Source organism: Grampus griseus (assembly GCF_964374135.1).
Source record: "Grampus griseus genome assembly, chromosome: X".
Taxonomy (NCBI): domain Eukaryota; kingdom Metazoa; phylum Chordata; class Mammalia; order Artiodactyla; family Delphinidae; genus Grampus; species Grampus griseus.
In genome coordinates, this window is record NC_138999.1 from 39,390,100 (window position 1) to 39,415,015 (window position 24,916).

The 24,916-nt window shown below is 34.9% G+C and overlaps 1 protein-coding gene across 3 annotated transcripts in view; it reads left to right on the plus strand.

Annotated features, from left to right (window-relative positions):
- KDM6A (lysine demethylase 6A) overlaps positions 1-24,916 on the plus strand; it is a 209,193-nt gene that overhangs the window by 167,211 nt on the left and 17,066 nt on the right. For all 3 annotated transcript variants that reach the window (XM_082681587.1, XM_082681586.1, XM_082681585.1), the window contains 9 exons: positions 4,775-4,904; positions 6,347-6,452; positions 7,252-7,457; positions 9,498-9,562; positions 9,636-9,710; positions 10,240-10,388; positions 17,604-17,718; positions 20,233-20,420; positions 21,226-21,367. In XM_082681587.1, the coding sequence (XP_082537713.1) occupies positions 4,775-4,904; positions 6,347-6,452; positions 7,252-7,457; positions 9,498-9,562; positions 9,636-9,710; positions 10,240-10,388; positions 17,604-17,718; positions 20,233-20,420; positions 21,226-21,367 (1,176 nt within the window). The remainder of the gene's footprint in view (positions 1-4,774; positions 4,905-6,346; positions 6,453-7,251; positions 7,458-9,497; positions 9,563-9,635; positions 9,711-10,239; positions 10,389-17,603; positions 17,719-20,232; positions 20,421-21,225; positions 21,368-24,916) is intronic.

Consider the following 24,916-nt stretch of genomic DNA (forward strand, 5'->3'; position numbering starts at 1 on the left):
TATTTTCTAGTACATTAAGGTTTTTTTTGGTGTTTTTTTGCGGTACGCGGGCCTCTCACTGTTGTGGCGTCTCCCGTTGTGGAGCGCAGGCTCCGGATGCGCAGGCTCAGCGGCCATGGCTCACAGGCCCAGCCGCTCCGCGGCATGTGGGATCTTCCCAGACTGGGGCACGAACCTCTATCCCCTGCATCGGCAGGCAGACTCTCAACCACTGCGCCACCAGGGAAGCCCTAGTACATTAAGTTTTAAGTTTGTGTTTCAGACCCACTATATCATATAGTGGATTTTAAAAAGACCTTTTTGGTTGTTGTTGTTGTCGTAGATTGTAATTTAAAAAGTATAGAAAATAAACAGAAAATATGCACTTTGGTTCTGGTTTGTCTACGTTGACCCTTTAACATTTAACATACCTTTTAAAATGCATTTTAAAGTTCAAAATAGTTCTCACTTAACATCTCTATAAATCTCTTCCTGCAGCTGCTAGTGCTCATGTGTCTTATTTATTGCAGTCTTAAGTGTGGTTATCCTTTCTACTATTCAGATTATTTTATTGGAAGGTATCGTGGATCCACCATTAAATGTTTGTCATTGATGAATGACTAAGATGAAATTAAATGCTATTTATTTAGTTGGTGCTTGGGAGGAACATGGGTTAGGAGCAGTGGAGTAAGGAGAAGAATAAGTTTTGCATGTAAAAGTTATAATTAAGTGGTATTGGAACTTTAATACTGTAAATACACTATGGTTCTTTTTCTTTGAGGACTATTTGAGTTTGAATGTTTTAAATGCCTTCTGGTCTGTGTTTTATTTTCCATTGCTCTTCATTACTTTCTGTCACTTGTTTTTAACTATTCAGCTGTTATCTTTAATTATTGTGGCACAGATTAAAGCACAAATTACATCTTTTTCATATTTTATTATTTCCTTTGTATTGCCTATTGGGTCCACATTGCTGGCAGCATTTTCCTCAGTGGCCTGCAACGTGATAACTTCTGTAATTAATCTTAACTGTCTTACCAGATTTTTTCATGTCAGTGACTTAAAACCACACTGGATGATCTCCAAGTCAGGCTAAATTCTTCTAAAGCATACAGTGAGATCCCTGAATTTCTAAAATATAATTCTTTAGAAAATAAGATTTTTATGTTAGTCCTTTTGTCTAGATGTTACACTATCACTCACTTCAACTCTGGGCCTAAAGAGAATAGGCGTGTTTTAATATCCACATCAAATGCTATACTGAGCTCTACTTGGATGCAATGCCTTGGCTTGCTGCCAATTTGTACTGCCCTCTACCTGCTCTCCACTCAGCTGCTGGGACCTCTGTCCCATTTCCTAGGTAGTGCTGCTGCCACTCTGCTGGAGCAGGGTCTTCCTCCCTCGTCTATTCGCTATAGTCTCAGGAAAGTTGCTAGAAAATGGGGGAAAATGTAGCGGTCCAAAACTAACATCATGGACCGTATGGGACCTAAGGGTATTCTGGAAGAATATTGTCAGAAAGAGTTCCATGGAGGTACAAGTTATAAACAGTATACAGTAGCAGTTACCTTAAGTTTTCATTAATAAAGTCTTATGCTGTGGGTAACTAGGTGTGATGGTGTTTAATATATTAAAGATTATACTCTTTTCCATCTCAGTTTTGAGGTGTATATAAATGTTGACTTCAGAATTTTAAAGTACATTTTTAGAGATTTATTTTCAGCTCTTAACTCTTAAAGACAATTTGTAGTAGCTAGATACACCAAAACAGTATAGACCTGTGGGGTTGCTTGGGTTATTTCAGTAAATTTAGGCCTCAGTTTATTAATGAAGAGACAAGAAAAAAATGCTCTGATAAAGTGGAGATAAAAATCTCCTGAGGCTTAGAGAAAAGTCAAGGTGGCAAATGGTATGTGTCATGTTGTTTGCCATTTCTGTTCTGTTGGTAGTGTCCTGAGCTGGGCAGGGGTCCAGAACTTAGAAGGGGAAAGTGACATAGGTGCAAGAGACATGATGTTTCTGGTGTAGGAACTTCATAACAAAAGATAATTAAAGTGTAGGTCAGTTTATCTACAGAGCACGGTTTCATTTCTCTGCCAAATGATGAGGGTGAATTTGAAATTAAGTTTAAGCCAAAATTTAAAATAATTGGGCAATGACTAATTTCTTCTTACTCTACTTTGCTCAGGGAAAGAGTTTCAAGATGGGAGAAAAGGATTTAAAATGGGATATTGTCTAAATCCTTTCCAGCACCTGCTTCTTTAACTTTAATGCCTTTCTCCACTTTGGATTATTGTATTAAAGTTTCATTATTTGGCTTGAAGTATTATAAAGTGTTGGGCATTTACGTGTTCAGAAGATAAAGTCTGTTCCTGTTATCCACATCTCTATCTTTGCGTTAGCATTTTCAGTGGAAAAAGGTTATAGTCACTATATAGACAGCTACCTACATCATCAGTTCCTTAAGGGAAGTTCCTGTTTGTTCCAGACTTGACCTCAATAGGCAGGGAATCAATGTTTGAAATACAGTAAGAAACTGCTAGATACAGTTTGATTGCATAGTGCATTCTCAACTACCCTCTTATTTTCACATATGTGGTTAGTCTTTAAAGTGTTCGTTATTTTCAATCTGACTTTTTGTTGGGTTCATCTTTGTGGTCAGTGCTATACATCAGAAGGCAGTTACAATACTTTGGCTTCCTTTTTGTTTAAAAATTGTAATTGCAGCATTCAATGGTTGAGTCAATTTCAGCTCCCTTAGTCATGCCTCACTTTTTTTTTCTATTTTAAAATAAAGGCAGCTACAGCTTTCTTTGTTTTATTTACTTTCCCATTTGCTTTTTTTCTTTTAATTGTTACAGAATTGTAGAAATGACAGAAGCAGAATTCTGCTAATCAATCACACCCTATTTTCTAGCGTCATTTCTCAATGTCCAGAATGTTGTAGAAGCTTAAATTTTTGTGTCATGTTTAACTAGTATGAGATGCTCTTTTATGGTACAGTTTTAATACTTGGTCCATATCCTTAAAATACTTGGTCCAATTCCTTAAAATATTAATTAGTACTATACAGTATGTCCATCTCCTGCTCTGGCAAACAAATTTTATGTATTTGGAGTCATATTTTGTTTAAATTCTAAAGTTGAAGAGTGGTAGATACACAATTCAGCATGAAAACTTAATTATTTATGTGGAAATCATAAGTGAATGTTTTATCTTGGCATTGGTTTAATGATAATTGAATTGTTTCCTTACTAGTCCCAGCCAAGTATTTTCTACTGCCGTGGAGTTTATAAGTTAATACCAATTTTATACCTAAATTTAAGAGGTTAGATGTCATGTCTATCTTTAAATGTACAGGGCACTCCTACTTTGTGGAGAGATACATTGAAAGCTGATAATGAGTAGAATATTCATTTATTTAACCTTTAACCTTAAATGTTAAGTTGAACTTAAAATTTCACTTTAATGACTATTTTCACGTACTTTTAAAAAAAAAGTTATTTTAAACTTAATTCATTCTTTGATACTTGTCTTGAACTCTTGTTTTTACTCGAGTTGAGAAAATTTAAAAAGGGTCACCGTGATGCTATAGTGTAACATCTCAAAAGTGTGTAACAGTGAAATATCAAGCCTTAGTTTTCATTAGAGCCAACCAAAACAGGCTGATTGTAAGGTTTTTCCAGTGCTACAAAAGCTACAAAATTCCACTGCTAGAAAAACATAGCAAAATAAGAAAAATTAATTTTGATTCAACCTTTATTCTATTATTAATGATGCAAATTTGCTAGTGCCTTCTTCAGTAAATAAAATTACTAAGTTTTAAACTCCCTACCATAATTACAGTTTTGAAATTCTTATCTGAAATTTTAATATATTAAGAGTATTTGATAGTTTAATGATTAGTTTTGAACTTGTAATAATTGGGTGAGGTAGGTTAGTTACTCTGGAATGATTTGAAAGCTCAAAATTATATCTTGCTGATTTTCTGAGTTAGGTAGAAACATTAGGAAATTGGAAATATCTTTCTTTTTCTTTCTTACACTAAAAGAATTGCAGTTTGGGAATAATTCTACCATATTTTAATAATCTGTAATTTAACAAACATGATACCTTCATTAAAGAAAAAGAAACACCAAATACTAGTAAGTAATAATTATATAGAGTGTCAGCTAATGGATAGCAACTATATGCCTCATTTTAAAAATTGGTATAATTAGCTATAAAATTTAATAGGTTGGAGTCTTGCTGAATTTTGCCAAGGAGTTACACAGAAAATTCTTTCCAACATTTGAGAAAAGAAAGGAAAAGGTCTTTTCAGGTTTGAGAATTGTCACTAAGATATTCCAGTTATAGTTATTAAGATGAGACATAGAAAGAGAGATATATTCTGTTTTTACTATTACCTAGAATAGACCTTTTTTGGTCAAGTTATTGTTTTCACATTTAATGGAAAGAATCTGATGGTGGAAGTTGGTGGAGAGAAAACTGGAGTTTGTGTTTGTTCTTCAGGTAAAGAAAATATATTGGAAAATTACCAGTGAAATAAGGAAATGTCATCAATAATTCATGTGTTTTAGTATCTTTTCTATTACTTTTCTTCAGTGGGAGATATAGGAATCAAGCTAAGTAATTACTAAAATGGATAATTGTTCTCAGTTTCTTCCTGGTGGATCCAAATCTCATGGATTTGTGCAACTACCCAGTAATTTAATTAGGACTTAATTCAGGATTTTTTCTTCTGTTTTCTAAATAGATGTACAGCTGATTTATTCTCCCTTCTTCTTTTTTTAAGGAATCTAGGTAAAAATGGCTTATCTAACAGTAGCATTTTATTGGATAAATGTCCGCCTCCAAGACCACCATCTTCACCATACCCTCCCTTGCCAAAGGACAAGTTGAATCCACCTACACCTAGTATTTATGTGAGTCTGAATTGACTGACTAGAAGTAAATCAAACCAGTGTTTGCACCTACCTGTCTTTCATAAAATCTTGCTTTAAATCAATATGGATGCCCTTTAGGAAACTTCAGAATTATTGGCAGCAGCTTGAATGTTTCGGGGAAAAAAATGATATATTCAAAAAGATTTTGTAATAGCATTTAAAACGTGCCTTCTCAGCTATTAACTGCGATTACATTACAGTAGTGAGAAATACTTTTTACTGCACCCAATTTTGAGCAGATTTAGGCAAAAACTACCTAAAAGTGTAACTTCTTTTTGCGTAAGCTGTGTTTTAAATCTGCATTCTACTAGTTGTAAGGATCTTAACATTCATTCTGTTTATACATCTACCAAAAAAAAAAGATATTTACCTTCAAAAAAAAGTGTTCGAGAACATAAAATGTGATAATAAATATGTCATTAAAAAGCTTAATAGATTATTTAAAACTGGGGATTACTTTTACTTAATGGACATTTAGACATGTGGTATAGGAAGTTGATAAGAGTTCAATCAAAGCAACTCTTATTTATGTTTCTCTGAAATAGGTCCTCCTACCCCATTTCCTTCCATCTTCCCACTTCTACCCCAAATGAAGAAATTTTAAACTATTGAGTGTTTTTGGAGATTTGACCCTATTTTCACCCTCCAGGAGCCAACTGTTTATCATATTAATCCTTTAGTATGTAAGGGAAGCACTGGGATACACGTGTAATAAAACTTTTATACTGAGGTCTGAGGGGGGAAAATGCAAAATTATTATTTATCTTTTACGGGTTGTCTTCTTCAGCCTGCTTTCATTTTGGTAATATTTTAAATGCTGATTTTTTCCCTCTCTTTTGTGATAAGAGAAAAACCACATAACATAAAATGTATCATCTTCACCATTTTTAAGTGTACAGTTCCATAGTGTTAAGTATATTCTAATTGTTTCAAAACAGCTCTCCAGAACATTTTCATCTGGCAAATCTGAAATTCTATACACATTAAAAAACAGCTCCCTCTTGCCTGGTCTCCCCAGCCCCTGATAACCACCACTTTACTTTCTGTTTCTATGAATTTGACTACTTTAGATACCTCATATAAGTGAAATTATACACAATTTTTCTTTTTGTAACTGGTTTATTTTCACTTAAAGTGTCTTCAAGATTCATCCACATTGTAGCATGTGATAGGACTTTCTTCTGTATCTCTCCCACGTATTTTGTTCAAGATACAATGGACAAGAGAAATGTATGTGGTTACTAATTACAATTAGAATCAAAAGACATAGTGATAAAATGCTATAAAACATAAAACAGGAATAACGACACATAGGATGTATTATTTATTTAAATTGCAGTAAATAGTGAATATAAATTTGGCGTAATATTTTCTAAAAGGTCTGCTTTATGGAGATCTAACAATACGTTTTAATTTTACAGTTGGAAAATAAACGTGATGCTTTCTTTCCTCCATTACACCAATTTTGTACAAATCCAAACAACCCTGTTACAGTAATACGTGGCCTTGCTGGAGCTCTTAAGTTGGGTAAGCTTTAAATAAGAAAAAGGAAAAGTGTATATATTTCCTTTACTGTCTATTAACTTCTAAAGCACTGGCAGAAACTTTTTTCTATTCTTTTGTAGTTTTTCGCATTTTCATTTTAATGAGTGTGAGAGAGAGAAAGTACTTATTACTTCTTTAATCCATAACTTGAAGATACGATGATAATGGTTAAATTAACTTTTGTTGTTTTAATTTAGCTTTTATTTTCATCCAGTTACATAATTATAATTATGATTTAGGTTGACTAATAGAAGAAATTTTTAAGATAAAATATAGGTAAAATTTGATATTACTAATAAGTACTGTAGCCCCCTAAGTGGTTCCTGTCACCTGCAGAGATTGAATAAACAAGTGAATCTTTAGCCCCTGGCCCCTTGATTATTCTCCTTCTGTTGATGGCATGACGATTAGGTCCAGGGCTTCAGCATATGGTTGTGCAAATCTGGCACAAAGCTCAGGGTGTGCAGAGTTCCTGGTTAGTTTTTAGGGGGATTGGATAGAGCACCATGAAACATGTTCCTTTTTTTTCTTTAAAAAAAAAACACACTTTAAAAATATTATTCCACTAGCTCTCTATTTTACATTTGGTAGTGTATATATGAGGGTGGGAGGAAGATGCAAGAGGAAGGGGATATGGGGATATATGTATTTATATAGCTGATTCACTTTGTTATACAGCAGAAAGTAACACTGTAAAGCAATTATACTCCAGTAAAGACGTTAAAAAACATTATTCCAAATATAATTTTTATTTATTAACTACATTTATTTATTTATGAAGACCTGGGACTTTTCTCTACCAAAACTTTGGTAGAAGCTAACAATGAACACATGGTGGAAGTGAGGACACAGTTGTTGCAGCCAGCAGATGAAAACTGGGATCCCACTGGAACGAAGAAAATCTGGCACTGTGAAAGTAATCGATCTCATACTACAATTGCTAAATATGCACAGTACCAGGCCTCCTCTTTCCAGGAATCATTGAGAGTAAGTATTTATTTCCTGAAGATTATTTTATTTTAGAGATCATTTGTTTTATTATTTTATAGTTTACTTTGAAAGGGTGCTTTACTTTTGTAAACATCTCATTTTATGTTATATAAAATAGTTTATTATTATAACATACTTTATAAGTGCTATCCGGTTTGCTCTTACTACTAAGTCTAAGCAAACCTATGGGTTGATAAATATTGTTACTTTCTAGTGAGATGTCTCCCTCATTTCTGGGATATTTCTGTTTAGAGAAGGGTTTCTTAACCTTGGCGTTATTCACATTTTGGGTTGGGTAATTCTTTGTTGTGGGGAGCTGTCCTGTGTATTGTAGAATATTTAGTAGCACCCCTGGCCTCTACCTTCTAGATGTCCATAGCACACCCCTTAACCCCTATCCCAGTTATGACAATCAAAAATGTGTCCAGACATGCCAAATGTGCCCTGCAGGGCAAAATTATCCCTGATTGGGAACCACTGATATTAGATGATAAACTAAATCTTAAGTTTGCTTTATGCTTGCAGAGTCCCTTGTCTTATTCCTTCCCATTAAACTCTACCAGGTTAGTATTATCTGATATATAACTCCCCCAGGAAGCATTACCCATCTCGGTTTGAAAGAGAGAACTCCAGGAGAGGCAAAAATTATTTCAAAATATACAGAAAATAAAAGAATAAAACTTTGAAAAATAATCAGGATTATTATTAAAAGACTCATAGGACTTTCAGCAATGAGGCATTATTAAAATCCTTCAGCAATGAAGTGAGAACTTTGAATTCTCCTATGAATGAACATAAAACATCCATAAAAGTGAGTTTATTAAATATATTACTCAAACACTTATCTGTACTAAGTTGTTCTGTACATATCCCACAGCTGAAATTTAATATGCGCCTGCAAGTCTTTAATTTGTAGTTCATTAGATTTGCTTATCTCTGTTTAAAATTTTCAAGTTCACATTTTCAATCAAGGCAACATTTGTACCTGCTAGTCATATATTTGTGTTCCTTTTTTACTACCACTCCCCATATCCTATAGAGAAATTCATTTAATAAAAACTATCCTGCAACTTTCACAAGTTGCAGTGAATTTGTTGTCCATATAAGTCTCTCTGGTTCAGACTTTTGAGATACTTCAACTCTGTGGTAGTATTACGGTCAGAAAAGAATAGATAGTAAGCAGGATTCAGAGATCATCAAAGGAGTATTTGGAAGAAGAAGATGAGAGGCACGGTACTTAAATGGAAAGGGATCCATAATCAAAGAAACAGTGATTTCTTATATGTGCCTTGGAGGTATGGACCATTATGTGTGGAAAATTTGACAAATGTTTAAAAAACATATACATTTAGAAGGAGGGAGACCAAAATGTCACTAAGTATAGTTAACTCAGAAATCGTAGGACAGTATTAAGAGATACCATGTCTGTGACACAGAAATCATAAATAATAGTAATATTTTCATTGAAAAGCACCTATATTTATCCAATACTTAATTTACTTAATAATGTTGTAAATGTTTATCATTCATGTATAATTCATTGTGGGGGAAAGAAAAGATTTAACCCAGGAAGAACTTCTTCCATTTGTCTGTAATAAAGAATAGAGAACATCTTACCCTCCCCCCTTCCCTATGTATTCCATACATATATAGCTACATACACACGCACACACCTCTGTTAGTTTAGGAAATTTATAATCAAGATTGACGCTTCTTAGGCCTCTCAACTTTCCTTGAATTTCTTCTCTTGAAAATGGGCCAAGAATGAGAATCTCTAGTTTTTCCCCTTATAGAAGAATATTAATAAGGAAGAACTCAGGATAACTTTGTGGCCTATGGAGGAGGTTGGATACCATGCCAGTGAGCTTTGACTTTTCTTGGCTTTCTATTTAATGTGGTCTTTGAAGAAATTTTCATGTGAAAGAGGTCTGTAGGTAACACCACTGATCTATATGTAAACTTTTCAATTGTATGATGGAAAGGATATCTGGTTGTAGAATACATATTAAACTGGATTGCTTTTTGCTTAATCTATAGGAAGAAAATGAGAAAAGAAGTCACCATAAAGACCACTCAGATAATGAATCTACGTCTTCAGATAAGTAAGTCATTTGTAAAGTCCACTTAGTATTTCTGTTTAAAAGGCATGTTTCTAATATTATCTCTCTTTTTAAGTTCTGGGAGGAGAAGGAAAGGACCCTTTAAAACCATAAAGTTTGGGACCAACATTGACCTGTCTGATGACAAAAAGTAAGTCTTCATAGTAGTGTTTCTGTGAACTGATGCAAAGAGGTTTCCTATTAGCAAGACTGAGAATTTTCTACAACTTTCTCTTCTGTTTTGTTCCTTGTCATTTTTCTAAGTTGATATACAAGTTTTAGCCAAATTATTTTTGCTAGGCTTTGTGATTATTTTCTTTGACTTAAAACTCTTGTACAAATTTTCATCAAGACCTTTCTATATGTAGTTATACAACCATAAAATTATATTTATAATTATATAAAATATATTTATAAAATAGAATTATACAACAATTATAAAAATAGGGAAGTCAGTTTTTTTCTTTTATTTACTTAATAATTTTTACGCTCTTTGTTAGGAAGTTTTCTTTGCAAAATTAAAAAGTTTAAGCATTCCAGGGTTTCCTATGCAAAAGTAAAATATTCATAGATTTGATTATTTTTCTGATTGGAACACAAGATTTTTGAAGAAATGGTTAACTTCTACAAATATTTATAGCAGGGTTTCACTCTTGATCTGATATGATACTTTATTGCAGGTGGAAGTTGCAGCTACATGAGCTGACTAAACTTCCTGCTTTTGTGCGTGTCGTATCAGCAGGAAATCTTCTAAGCCACGTTGGTCATACCATACTGGGTATGAACACAGTTCAGCTATACATGAGAGTTCCAGGAAGTAGAACACCAGGTAACTTTTATGAACTAACATATTGACACACAAATTGATCAAAATGTGAAACATGAAAAAGAGAACTGAATTCTTTCCATTTATAATGAATGAAACTGAAAGGCTTATTTCTATTACAAGATTTGGCTCTTTAACTGAGCTTAGATTATTAAGATTTTTCCACTTGGTAGTATCTTTTTTGAAATGTAATATCCCTGAAACAATAGCAGTGTAATCTGGAAACACGGTCATTGGAGCACTCCTGGGAAAACAAGTCCCTGTGACTTAAAGACTATTTTTGATCCCATCTACTGCAGTGTGACGGTTTTTTCTAAACTTATTTTTACCACAATCACAATAAGAAATACATTTTATATTATGACCTAGTGCACATGTATGTATACAAAAACATTTTCATAGAACAATACATTTTCTAATCTATTCCATTCTATTTCATTTAAAAAAGAAGGTGTAGGTTGCAATCGTCTTATTGGGTTACAATGTACAGTTTACAGCGACACTTGATGTGGAGACATTACTAGACTCACCATAGTATCTAGTCCAGACTTTACCACTAACTAGGCTTGTCACTTTGGCAAGTCACATTTCTTCTCTGGGTCTTTTTTTTTTCTCTCCATTTGTAAAATGAAGTTACATTGGTTTTAGACTTAAAATTCTGTCCGATACTAATGTATCATCTTTTTTGTGCTCCCTTTAATTGACATGAAATTTCACAGGGTGATGTTCAAAATATTTAACAATTAGGATGGGTGTTGGTAATAACGAGTTCAGTTATACCAGTGCCTACAGGCAGCATATCACCCTCATGTGCTTGTTTGCTACTTGAAGTAGCCATGGTTTGAAGACAGATCGCTTCCTTCTTTATTACCTGCTTATTTAATTGTAGCTAAAAAATTGTTTCAGAATAGGTCTATGCTTGCGTCTGGGTAACGTAGGTCAGTGGTTCCCGGTTCTGGCTGCTCATTAGAATCTCCTGGTAAAGTTTTAAAAAATATATAGTTGACTAATATCTGGAGATTGGGATCCAGGCATCCATATTTTATTTATTTATTTATTTTTGCGGTACACGGGCCTCTCACTGCCGTGGCCTCTCCCGTTGCGGAGCGCAGGCTCAGCGGCCATGGCTCACGGGCCCAGCCGCTCTGCGGCATGTGGGATCTTCCCGGATCGGGGCACGAACCCATGTCCCCAGCATCAGCAGGTGGACGCTCAACCACTGCGCCACCAGGGAAGCCCCAGGCATCCATATTTAAAAAAAAAAAAAAAAAAGTTCTCCAGAGGATTCTAATGTACAGCCAGGATTAGGCTGTAGTTTTTGTCCTCAGGCCATTGGAAGCCTAATTTTGTGATATTTTATCCATAATTGGATAAAGTGGAAACAGTTCTGGAATAAATGGCAGAAGACCTATCTACTCCCTGCTCTGTCATTTAGATTCCAATGTAAATGCTAAGCAAGTTATTTGAACTCTCTAGAGTTCATTTTTCTTATGCATGTAGTATTGGACTGGTTCTATTAAGATTCATCTCAACCGAAATTTTCTCTCATCAATTTCAATTATTTTATGCAAATAGTATTATCCCCACATCAAAGAATGCCATTTTTCATTACAGATCAAGGGGAAAGCAAACTTGATAGATCACTTTGTCACTTGTGTCTAGACTGTTGGGGGTTTTTTTGGTTGGTTTATATACAGGGTATTAGTTTTTCAGAAGTGTCCTATGGAACGTTAAAGAATTCTCTAAAGAATTCCCTTAGGGTAGTGCTGTCCAATAGAAATATAATGCAAGTCACATATATGACTTAAAATTTTATAGTAACATTAATGTAAAAAGAAAGAGGTGAAATTAATTTTAACCCAGATATATCTAAATATTATCATTTTAACATATAATCAGTATAAAAATTATTGGGACTTCCCCCCCTTTTTATATTGTCTTTGAAATCCAGTATGTACTTTGCAGTTGCTACACATCTCAGTTCATATTACCATATTTCAGGTCGGTTACTGTATTAGACAACTTGGTATTAGAAGAAATGTTAATTAGTTCCATTCAGTTTTTAAAAATTATTTTGAATACTTTTTCATGGGGCAAACACTTCGTTCCTGGAGTTACCTAGATAGGTATGTTACCTGCTTTAATGGACTTTATGATCAGTCTATGTTCTAAACTAGAGATGCTCTCAGGCTCTATCCTGAAAGGTTTTTAATAAGATGATGGGGTCCCAACATCTCTAGTTTTAATTAGAGGTAAATTTTATTTGGAGTCCATGCCATGGACAATTCCAGCCATTTACCTGTGGTAAGAGACAGTTGTAAGTATTAAGAGTACTGTCTTCACATCATACTATGATATATAGAAGAGTCAGGGTGTGGTGTGCACAGACAGGGTATGGCAAGAGCAACTACATTTTTCTTTATTGAGGTAAAAGTCACATAACAAAAGTAACCCCTTTGAAGTGTGCAGTTCAGTCACATTTAGTACATTCACTGTGCTGTGTAGCCATCACCTCTGTGTAGTTCCAAGACATTTTCATCAGCCCAAAAGGAAACCCCATACCCATTAAGTAGTCATCCCATTTCCCCCCTTCCTCTCAGCCCCTCGCAACCCCTAGTCTGCTTTCTGGCTGTATAGAGTTACCTGTTCTGGATGTTTCATATGAATGGAATCATACAATATGTTGCCTTTTGTGTCTGACTTCTTTCACTTAGCATGTTTTTGAGGTTTGTCCATATTGTATCAATGGTTCATTTCTTTTTATGGCCGAATAATATTCCATCGTATGGATATAGAACATTTTTTATCCATTCATCACTTGAGGAGCATTTGGGATGCTTCCACTTTAGCTGTTGTGACTACAGTGTTTCTATAAACATTCATGTACAAGATTTTGTTCGAATACCTGTTTCCACTTCTTTTGGTTATATACCTAGAATTAGAATTGCTGGGTCATATAGCAATTCTATATTTAACTTTTTGAGGACTTCCAAACTGCTTTCTACAGCAGCTGCAACATTTTACATTTCTGACAGCAGTGTGCAAAGGTTCCAATTTTTCCACATCCTCACCTGCATTGATTATTTTCCATTTTTTTCTTATTATGGCTGACCTAGCAGATATGACATGTTTTTTCATTATGGTTTTGATTTTCATGTGCTTGTTGTCCATTTGTATATCTACTCTGGGGGAAATGAGTGTCAAGTTCTTTCTTCATTTTTTACTTGAGTTGTTTGTCCTTTTGTTGTTGAGTTGCAAGAGTTCTTTATATATTCTGGATATTAATTCTTTATCAGATACATGATTTGCAGTACTTGCTCCCATTTTGTAGGTTATCATTTCACTCTCTTGATTGTGTCCTTTGATGCACTAAAGTTTTAAATTTTGATGAAGTTCAATTTATTCATTTTTCCTTTGGTTGCTTATGCTTTTGGTGTTGTATCTAAGAAACCATTGCCAAATCCAGAGTTGTAAAGATTTGCCTCTATGTTTTCTTCTTAGATTTTTATAGTTCTAGCTCTTACATTTAGATCTTTGATCCATTTTGAGTTAGATTTTTGGGTATGGTATGAGCTAAGGGTCCAACAGTATTCTTTTACATATAGCTATCCTGTTGTCCCAGCACCATTTGTTGGAAAGACTAGTTTTTCCTCTGTTAAATGATCTTGATACCCTTGTTGAAAATCAGTTGACCATAGATGTATGGGTTTATTTCTGGAATCTTGATGTTTTTCCACTGATTTATATCTCTGTCTTAATGTCAATACCACACAGGTTTGATTACTCTACCTTTGAGGTAAGTTTCAAAATTGGAATGTGAGTCTTCAGCTTACGTAGTTATCTTTACTGTGGTCCTTTATCTCTTCATAGGGCTTTGAGTTACTGTCTTATATTCTTTCATTTCAACCTGAAAAACTCTAGCATTTCTTATAGAGCAGATTGACTAGATTCTCTTTTATTTTTGAAGAATAGTTTTGCCAGATTCTTGGTTAATTTTTTTTTTCCTTTCAGCAATTTAAATGTGTTAAGCCATTGCTTTCTGGCCTCCATGGTTTCTGATATGAAACCAGCTATTTTATTGATGATCCATATATATGACAGTCACTTCTCTTTTCCTTCTTGCTAGATTTTCTTTGCGTTTCTACAGCTTGATTATTAATGTGTCTTAGTGTGGATCTTTTTGAGTTTATCTTTCCTAGAGTTCCTTGAGCTTCTTGGATATGTAGATTCATGTCATTTGTCAAATTTGGGAAGTTTTTGACCATCATTTCTTCAAATATCCTTACTGCCCTTTTCTCTTCTTCCTCTGGGACTCCCACAGTGCATATGTTAGCATATTTGATGATGTCGCACAGGTCTCTTAGGGTCTGTGAATTTTTTTTCATTGTTTGCTTTCTTCTCCCCAGAATGTATAGTTTCATTTGACCTATCTATAAGTTTGCTGATTCTTTCTTTAGCCTGTTCACATCTGCTGTTGAGAAGCCCACTAGTGAATTCATTTCATTTATTATATTTTCCAGCTTCATTTATTTCCTTCCTTATTATGATTTCTGTCTCTTCATTGATAATCTGTTTGTTGAGATATCATTCTCCTTGTTCTTTATTTTCAATTTATTTTTTCGGCTGCGTTGGGTCTCCGTTGCTTTGTGCAGGCTTTCTCTAGTTGTGGTGAGTGGGGGCTACTCTTTGTTGCAGCGCGCAGGCTTCTCATTGCGGTGGCTTCTCTTGCTGCAGAGCACGGGCTCTAGGTGCGCGGTCTTCAGTAGTTGTGACGCACGGGCTTAGTTGCTCCGCAGCATGTGGGATCTTCCCGGACCAGGGCTTGAACACGTGTCCCCTGCATTGGCAGGTGGATTCTTAACCACTGCACCACCAGGGAAGTCCCTCTTTTTGTTCTTTTACATGGTTTTCTTTAGCTCTTTACACATATTTTAAGATAGTTGATATAAAGTGTTTGCCTAGTAAGTCCAGTGTCTGTGCCTTTTCAGGAATAGCTTTTGTTAATTTCTTTCTTTCTTTTTTTTTCCTTTTCTTTTGGTGACGGAACAATACTTTCTTGTTACTTTACATGCCTCGTGATTTTTTGTTGAAAACTGACTTCAGGTATTTGAGTATATTCTCTGTAGGATGTAGTCATGTAGTCTCTGAAGTCTTTGTACCTTTAGCATAGTGCTCTGCTAGTGTTTTGACATTTTGAATATTATGATGCAGCAGTTACAGAAATCAGATTCTCCTCTCTAAGATTTGTTGTTGTTGCTTGCTGTGGGCTATAGTCATCTCTTTGTTTAGTGACTTTCCACACTATTTTCTTTTTCTGTTATACATATACGTATATCTGCTCTTTTTTAGATTGTTTTCTCATATAGGCCATTACAGAGTATTGAGTAGAGTTACACAGTAGTTACTAGTTATCCTTGTTAGTTACCTATTTTATATATAGTATTCACACTATTTTTGCAAAGACTGTATTCCTTGTCGTGTGTGGGCACTGAAGTCTCCTTTCTATTAATTATCTCAGCCATGATATGACAGGGATTTCTTTAAATGCCTGGTGGCCAAAAAAGGAAAGCAGAGTGGGAAAAAGAAAAAAGAATTCTCTAGGTCTTTGCAGATTGCCTCCATGTTATTTATTTATTTATTTATTTATTTATTTGTTTATTTATTTATTTTACTTTGGCTGCGCCAGGTCTTCATCGTGGCACTCGAGATCTTTTAGTCGTGGCATGCGGCTTCATAGTTGTGGCACATGGGCTTCTTAGTTGCGGCATGCGAACTCTTAGTTGCAGCATATGCATGTGGGATCTAGTTCCTGGACCAGGGATCAAACCCGGGGACCCTGCATTGGGAGTGCAGAGTCTTACCCACTGGACCACCAGGGAAGTCCCGATTGCCTCCATTTTGAGTCACTCCTTCTATACTTAGCCGTGCTGCTTACAACTCTACGTTAGCTTTTACTTCCTTGCTTGCACTGAGCCCAAAGGTCAGTGAGAGGTTAGTTTATGGTCTTCTTAGGTTTTTTTCTGAGCATACCTCTTGCCCTGCGTATGCGTTTGGCTTCTAAATTCTACAGTATACACAGGGACTTTTCAAAGCCTTTATTCCCCTAAAATTTCACTCCCCAGCTTTTCCTTCCAAGCCTTTGGCATGTCTATTGTTTGCCCCAACTGGTTATTTTGTTTGTTTTGTTTTTGTCCTTGGTGGTATCAGCTTGTTCTTTAGTCTTACAGTGTTTTGGGGGGGCTCCTCCTCCATTGAAATGCTTTGCCCTGATAGAGTACTGAGGTAGGTGAAACAAAGAGAAGTCCCTTCTGTCAGTCTTTTGGAGAAACTGCAGCGTACACAAAACAGAAGAACACAGTTCTTTGGGAACAAGATTACTCTGCTCCCTCCAGAACCAGGGACACTCACAGTAGCAATACAAACTACTCTTTTAAGTCCACTGCCACACCGGTGGTGGAGGTAGAGATAAGGTAGGTTACATAAAGATCTCCTACTGTGTTTAAGTCACTTGTTCTTTTTGTCAGTTGCTTGGTTGCTATAAATCTTTGACTTATTGTCCAGATTTCTGGTAAGGTTGCTTCTGACAGTTTTCACTAGATTTTTGTGTGTGTGTGTGTGTGTTTGTGTGTGTGTTTCTGGCGAGTTCCCCCAAAGTTCCCTGCTCTGCCATCTTTGTTCATACCACTCCTGCAGCTACATTTTGAAAATTAGACTTCCTGCCTCTTTACTGATGTCCTAATACTACTTGTGAGAAATGGGGATTAGTTCACAAGTAAGAAGTGGTAACAATATCAATAATAGCTAATATTTATTACATACCATGTATTAGGCACTATTAGAAGCAGTCCTTACTTCATTGATCCTCAAAACAACCCATTGACTTATCAGAATCATTATCATCAAATCTTACAGGAAACTGAGTCAGAGGTTTAGAAACTTGCCCAGGTTCACATAATGACTAAGCCAAGGAACCTGGCTTCAAAACCTAAGCTTTTAACCATGATTTAGGTTGTCTTCCACAGAAGCTCCTACTGAATAAGTTAGGAGTTGACCAAACTCAGCTCTAAAACTAGACTTGACACAAAAATGCTATACAGATAAACTATTGAATACCACTGGAGCATTCTCTGTTGAACATTTCCAAGGTTCCATTTCTAAAGACACATTTTTCTATAGAATTTATTGTCTGCTGATTGCTTTTTTCTTTTCACATTTCAGGTCATCAAGAAAATAACAATTTCTGTTCAGTTAACATAAATATTGGTCCAGGTGACTGTGAATGGTTTGTTGTTCCTGAAGGTTACTGGGGTGTTCTGAATGACTTCTGTGAAAAGTAGGTTTCCAAACTGAATTTTCTTTAAACATAATTATTCAAAAATAGTAACTGTAAAGGGCAGCTTACTAAGCTGGATATCCTAATGCATGTAACCAGTTTTCACTTACCATTCAGCAGAAAATTCATATAAAATGATTTGATTACAAACCTATTATTTTGTGTTATTGGGAATACTTTAAGAAAGATGCCTTGAAACCGCTTCATGTAGTAGTAATAGTCTTGAATTTAGGGGGTAGAAAGTTGAATTGTTTACTGGGTTCATTAAACAATTGATGTGTAAATACTTGTTCATGTGAAAGATCTGTATTCCAAGAAAAATTGTTCTACTATAAATGGTTTTAGAAGTGGAAGGAATTCTGTAATTGAGTACCCTTATAGGTGGTTAATAACACAAGCTTGAACGTATTACTCTTTGCTATATCACCATGATATAAATTCTTTTTAAAACTACATTGACAACTTTTCCTATAAAGGAATTTTATAAAATTTAAACAGCAGCTTCAGATTTTGTTTCTAGAATTCAAAGAATTCACATAGTGGAAATGTTCCTTTCCTTATGATCCTAGAAACTGTTCATTTAATTATCTTGTGTTAAAGGGTACCTTGGAATTGTTTTCATTGATTTAAATTTAATTATTTGTCTTATTGTGTTTTAAAAAAATACTCCATTACTTAAGAACCTGGTATTTTTTCCATTAAAAATTGGAAAATTATTATGGTTAAACACATAAATTATACATACATTCGGTGTTATTCCCCCTCAGCGCAGTAAGATAAAGAGAGGAAAAAACCACCAAAAACATTTACATGTGAGAGACTTTGAAAACTAATTATACACATATTCCACATACTAATTTATAATATTTAAATTTTGGGTTAAAAGATCGTTGCCATAAATATCTTGATTTAGTATGAAGTGTAAATATAGTTGCAAAAACAACCATAATAATCCAAAATTGCTTTATATACAAGCAAAAGATAATCACCTTTTATTGTCTATACTATTTAATGTATAGGTTTCCTTTAATCTAAGAAAGCTCAAGATGTGGAATTTTAAAGTTTCAAATGCTGTGGTGAAATAACCTGATCTACTTTAATCTATACTGGACCAGCAATCTAGTGGTAGCAGAGAAAGAACTGTGTCATGTAGGAAATCTCTGTTGTGCTGCAGGAATATTTTTATTTCTTAAACTTTGAGATAGTAGTATATTATTGCATCTGCAGTACAGTGATCCTTGCTCATTATTTCTGAGTAGGGATTGACTATTGTTAGGATTTAGTTTTCTTTCCTATCTGAATAGAGAGGTAACCTGAGAATAAAGAATAATTAGAATAGGCAGATAATGTCTAAAAAGCTTGAACATGTGGATAATAAAAAAAAAAGTCTGAAGGGTTAGGTAAATTTAACTAAGTTGCGGAAATAGCACTTGCTACCTCTGCATTTCAGTGTAATTTTGTTTCACATAAGGATACTTCCTTTGATATTAACTGATTTGACCATGTCTGTTGAGTTTGTTTTATGACTTTAGGTAATATCTGTCATGAAATAACCATTCACTTGACTATATGATAAAGAGGATGCTTGATTTTTTTTTTTTTTTTGTAAGTTTGATTTTTTGTTTTTTCACCTTAGCTATTGATTATTAGGTGGTCTTACTTGGTTGCTTGCCTGCTTTTGGTTAGAAAGTTTTTTCTAATTTTATAACAACACATGGGTTAAGTAGGACTAGGATTTGTGTTTATAACCATATTTGGCTTTATAGGCAAGTTTTTCTGCACTGTATGTAGTTTAAAAAATACTTCGTATCATGTCATGATGACGTAGAATAAGAAGCCAGATTTTAAAGGAAAAGCTTAGTAATATTATCTTTAGAATGTTTCCAAAGTATCTGGTGGTGGTGGTGGTGGTGATGATGATTATTATTTATGCATGTATGTTCATTTTTGATGAAGTTTTTTTTCACCTGCATAGTTTCAGTCAACTAGTCATCAAAACTGTACAGAGACTGATGTGCTGCTCCCTTTCCTGCTTAAGATTCAAAACAACAGTACAGAACATTTCTGTTTTCTAGTCTGCTTTTCCTCAGACATTGAACTTATATCTGCCATGGCATTCCTGTTTATGGATTTAGATGACTTGATGCCAACTCCACCTTCCATTTACCTGTTAGAGATTTCTAAATGTGCCAAGGAGAAGGGTTTGATCAAAATAGTCTGTAGTTAAATGAAATTAAAGGTTAATATATATAAGTGTTACTTAAAAGTAGCTTTTGATTTCATTTGGATCTTTGAAAAATCAGTGGAAGGTAGTAATACTGATCTTTGGATTAGTCATCTACTACCTAACTGTAACTTCACTCACTTTACATACTGCAGTTTCTTATTGCATAAGCAGAAAGTTTCAAGTGCAATGAATGAGCATATTTTTAAAAACTTTTGATAATGTTTTTCAGTCTTATAATGAGCTTATTAAAGTACTTGATCCATTTGCAATATTTTTTCTTATTCCAGAAATAATTTGAATTTCCTAATGGGTTCTTGGTGGCCCAACCTTGAAGATCTTTATGAAGCAAATGTTCCAGTGTATAGGTTTATTCAGCGACCTGGAGATTTGGTCTGGATAAATGCAGGCACTGTGCATTGGGTTCAGGCTATTGGCTGGTGCAACAACATTGCTTGGAATGTTGGTCCACTTACAGGTATTTTAAAGAATATGCTTTCAAAAAAAAAAAACTAACTAAAATCTTTAGTTTATAAAGGATTCTATCTGATGGGTTTATTCTTTTTTTTCTTGGAATATAACTCACTAAAAATTGGAGGAAGAATGTCTCCTTGAGTAAAATTTTAATTTGTAGTACAAGATACTAAGTTAACAAATAGAAATCCAAGACTGTAGATCTCAGCAAATAACAAATTTATGTCGTTATATACAAGAGGTACTTTTAATAATTTTTAGAGTGCTTGGTTTTTAAAGGAAACCCTTTATGGGAGAAAGCAAAGTACAAATTTCATTCTTTGAAATTTTTCTTTTATCTGGTATGTCATATGAATAGCCCTGTTATGTCAAAATCTGTTTGAATTATGCCTGCCTTCAGGCAGTAGATATTTAAGATTAAGAATATGGCCTCTGGAGCCAGAAAGACCTGGATTAGGACCAGGACCTGGCTTTTGCAACTTTGGGCAAGTTATATAACCTCTCTGGGCCTCAATTTCTTCATCTGTATAATGGAAATGATAAAATTAATAAGGTAATGGTAAAGATTAAGTGGTATAATGTATCGAAATATCTCAGAACAAATGCGTGGCACAGAGTTATAGTAAGCACTCTTTACATGATCGCTACTATTATTATTACCACAATTATCAAAAAAACATTAAAAATATTTTTGTAATGTTTTGAGATTTTCAGAATTGGTGTTGATGATGTCACCTGAGAAGGTGATAATGGTTATCTTCATATCTTTGGTACTTTGGGTTGCTTTATAACTGTTTTTTTTTTCCTAGCCTGCCAGTATAAATTGGCAGTGGAACGGTACGAATGGAACAAATTGCAAAGTGTGAAGTCAATAGTACCCATGGTTCATCTTTCCTGGAATATGGCACGAAATATCAAGGTCTCAGATCCAAAGCTTTTTGAAATGATTAAGTAAGTGCTTTCTAAAACTGCTGTAGTCCCTCTCTTTTTGGGGAGTGTTAACTATTCAGTACTTTTCCCCCCCATAGACTTATGTTGACATCAAAACAAAATGGTCCAGATGTCTAGCAAAATGTAATATAAGAGAATCCACATGTTAAAAGTATTTTTCCCTTCCCCATAGTCAGTACACTATGGTACAAAGAGGAACAAAGGCACAAATAATTCTAAACCAGCAGATTCACAAACAGACCTGTGCTGAACCACTCAGTTCCTAGGAGAACTTTAGTTTTAATATTGAAAGACTGCACTTAGTATCAGGGCGAGGGAATGGCATCACAAAAATATTTTCTGGTACAGAGAAATTAGCATTTAATATAGGGATTTGACTTAAACGTTAATTTTAAAATTTTTAATTAAATCATCCATCTTATAATTGTCCCTTTTCTTACCTGCTTTAAACACTTAATTCAAGTTATTTGAATACATATACCCCAGTAACCTTCTCATTTATTGTCACAGTTTCTATCCTAGCTATTTTTATAAATCTATTTAGAAGTAATATTTTCAAACAGTGCTATATAGCAGTGTTTCCCTAAACTGTGTTTTCTGCCAGTATTACATCTAACCCCAAAAGGTGGGGAATTCTGGTCAAAGAAATATGGGAAACGATGGATTATATAAAGTTCAACAAGTCCTTTATTTTCTAATTTTTTGTAAAATGTGTTAGAGACTGTAAAGTTGGTATTATTTTGTGTGTGGGGGAGAAGGGTTATAATGTATTGTATTTCCCAAACGTATTTGTTTGACCAGTATCTTTGAAGAATTGATCTCAAAAACTCATTTTGAAATACACTGCTTTATACTCACTGATAAAATAAGTTTGTCTTCATTTTAGTTAAAATAGTACTTACCTTAAGTATTTTTCCTACAGCTATATTAATTTGGTCAGCATGTGTTGTTTTCAAACTACTGTCTTTTGAAAGGAATCCTAACTTATTAAAGTGATTTCAAACCTAAATCTAAAATTTTATTCAAACAAAAATTGTGGGGTCAAGGTAACATGCCTGTGGATTATCTTATTCCTTTATCATTTGCACTAGTTTTTCTAGTCCTGGGCAGAAGTGGTAGGGGGAGACAAAAGGTAACAAAAAGCAAATCATAGCAGGTGATGTACAAATCCTTTAAAAAGTTGGATCTTAGGTACCATACTCTATAAATGTAATTGGTAATGGGGTTATCCTGTTATATCTCAGATTGGTCTTTTGCTCTGAATATTAAGTTCAGGGTTACTTTTGGGAGAAAAAAAATTACGTAAAGTCACTGAAGATATTTAGTAAGTTGGAAATAAGCATAAACTAGAGGCTGGTTCAGATCACCTGACGGTAAAGGGATGGTACAGTATAGAAACTATTTATATGTAACAGCTATGAAGACTGAAAGCGACTCATTACATTTTGGATAGGTTAGGATTTTATAATCGGAAAGGATTTTAGAGGTCATTTAGTCAGGACTTCTGCAGTAATCCCTTCTATAACATCTATAATTTGTGGGCATCCAGCAACTTCTTGAACATTCTCATTACCTCACTATAATTCTTGAAAGGTCTTTACAAATTGGCCTATAATCTACTTGTCATTTGGTCCCAATTCCCTAAATATATTTGGGATTTAGATCAAATCCCATTCAGCAAGTGTTTGAGAACCAACTCTATACCAAACACTATTCTAGGCTCTAAGGATAGACATAGCAGTGTATAAGTTAAAATCCCAGACCCCAGAGGACTTAAATTCTAGTGGAGCAAGACAGACCTCCAGACAGTTGAATAAATTACTGATAAATAATATGACTAAGAGAAAATAGATAATATTTGGGGGGTGAGGGTGAGAGTGCTGCTTTTTCTAAAAGGGTCAGGGAAGGTGTCTGGGAAGATGAGTTTTGTGTTTAGACCTGAATAATGAGATGGAGTCAACCATGCAGAGATCTAGGGGTACACCATTTCAGGCCTAGGAAGCAAGTGAAGACTGAATTGGGAACAACTTTGGCATGTTTATAGGGCAAAAAGGCCAGTATGACTATGGCAGAATGAGAGAGAGGGGGTAACAGTAAGCTCAATGAACTGACCAGGAACAAGATTGTGCATGGACTTTTAGAACATGGTAAGTTTATAAATCAATTCAGGGTGTTACAGGTTACCATTAGAGGATTTTAAGCAGGAGAGGGATGGGTTCTGATTTAAACTTTAAGAAAATGAATCTGGTTGCTTTGTAGAGAACGGATTCCAAGGGGCAAGTTTAGAAGTGTGTGTAGGGGGTCAGTTAGGAGGCAGTTGCAACAGGATAGACCATCCTGGACAGACATTAACCCAAGGGGGTAGAAAGAGGGATTAAAGTAGGGGCTGTGGTAGAGCTAAAAGCTCACGGCACTTGCTCACAGATTGGATATTGGGGGAAGAGGGAAAAAGGAATCAGAGAAAAGATTATTGTCATATTCTCTTCTTCCTGTCTGGTCTTCGGTAATTTAAACATCTGACCTCTATCATCTTTTCATCCCGCTCACCCCCATCATCCTTGTCGTCCTTCTAGACTCCTTCCAGTTTATCATTGTCCCTCTTAATATTTGAAATGTTGAGCATTGACACTTGCATTATCTTTATCTTAAGGTTGCCTTGTGTTAAAACTGGATACACATAATTTGAATTTTTTTTTTTTTTTTTTTTTTTTTTTGCGGTACGCGCGCCTCTCACTGTTGTGACCTCTCCCATTGCGGAGCACAGGCTCCAGACGCGCAGGCCCAGCGGCCATGGCTCACGGGCCCAGCGGGGCACAAACCCGTGTCCCCTGCATCGGCAGGCGGACTCTCAACCACTGCGCCACCAGGGAAGCCCTTGAATATTTTTTGACTTAAAATTACTGGTGGTACTGTTGTTCCTCATACCTTCCTTACATTTTTTTAGCCTAAGTAAATGCACTTACATACTTAACCTTATTCCATTTTTACTCTGTGCTACAAAATGTCCGATCATTTGAATCTTGATTATATTCTTCATTATATTAAGAATTATGTTCCCAGCCTGAGTTGTCACGAGATATGATTAGCAAGCTCTGTTTGTCATCATGCAGATTGAAAATGTTAACCATAAATCCAGACCCCTGGGCCTTACTCTATAAACTTCCTTTTTAAAATATAGTCATTCATCTATTACTGAAAGTATACTTTTCACCAGCCAACATTGCTCTCTTTCTTTTGTTTGTACTTTCTTTCATTTAATGAATATTTGCTGACTGTATACAAGGCTCTGAGCTAGGCACTGAGAGGGTATGTATATGTGTATATGGCATAGTTCCTATCTTGAAGTAAAAGTTAGTGCATACAAATAAATAGATTGAAAGAAATACAACAGACCCACTCAATTCTTTCCAGCCCCACGGAGTCAGAGAAGTCTGTGTATTTTGGGGAGCAGATATTTTGTATGAAGGGTAAAGATGTGGAGGCAGGGAGAGGAGAGAGGTATAGCACCTAAAGCCAACTTAAGACCAGACTCTTGCACCATCAGAAAGA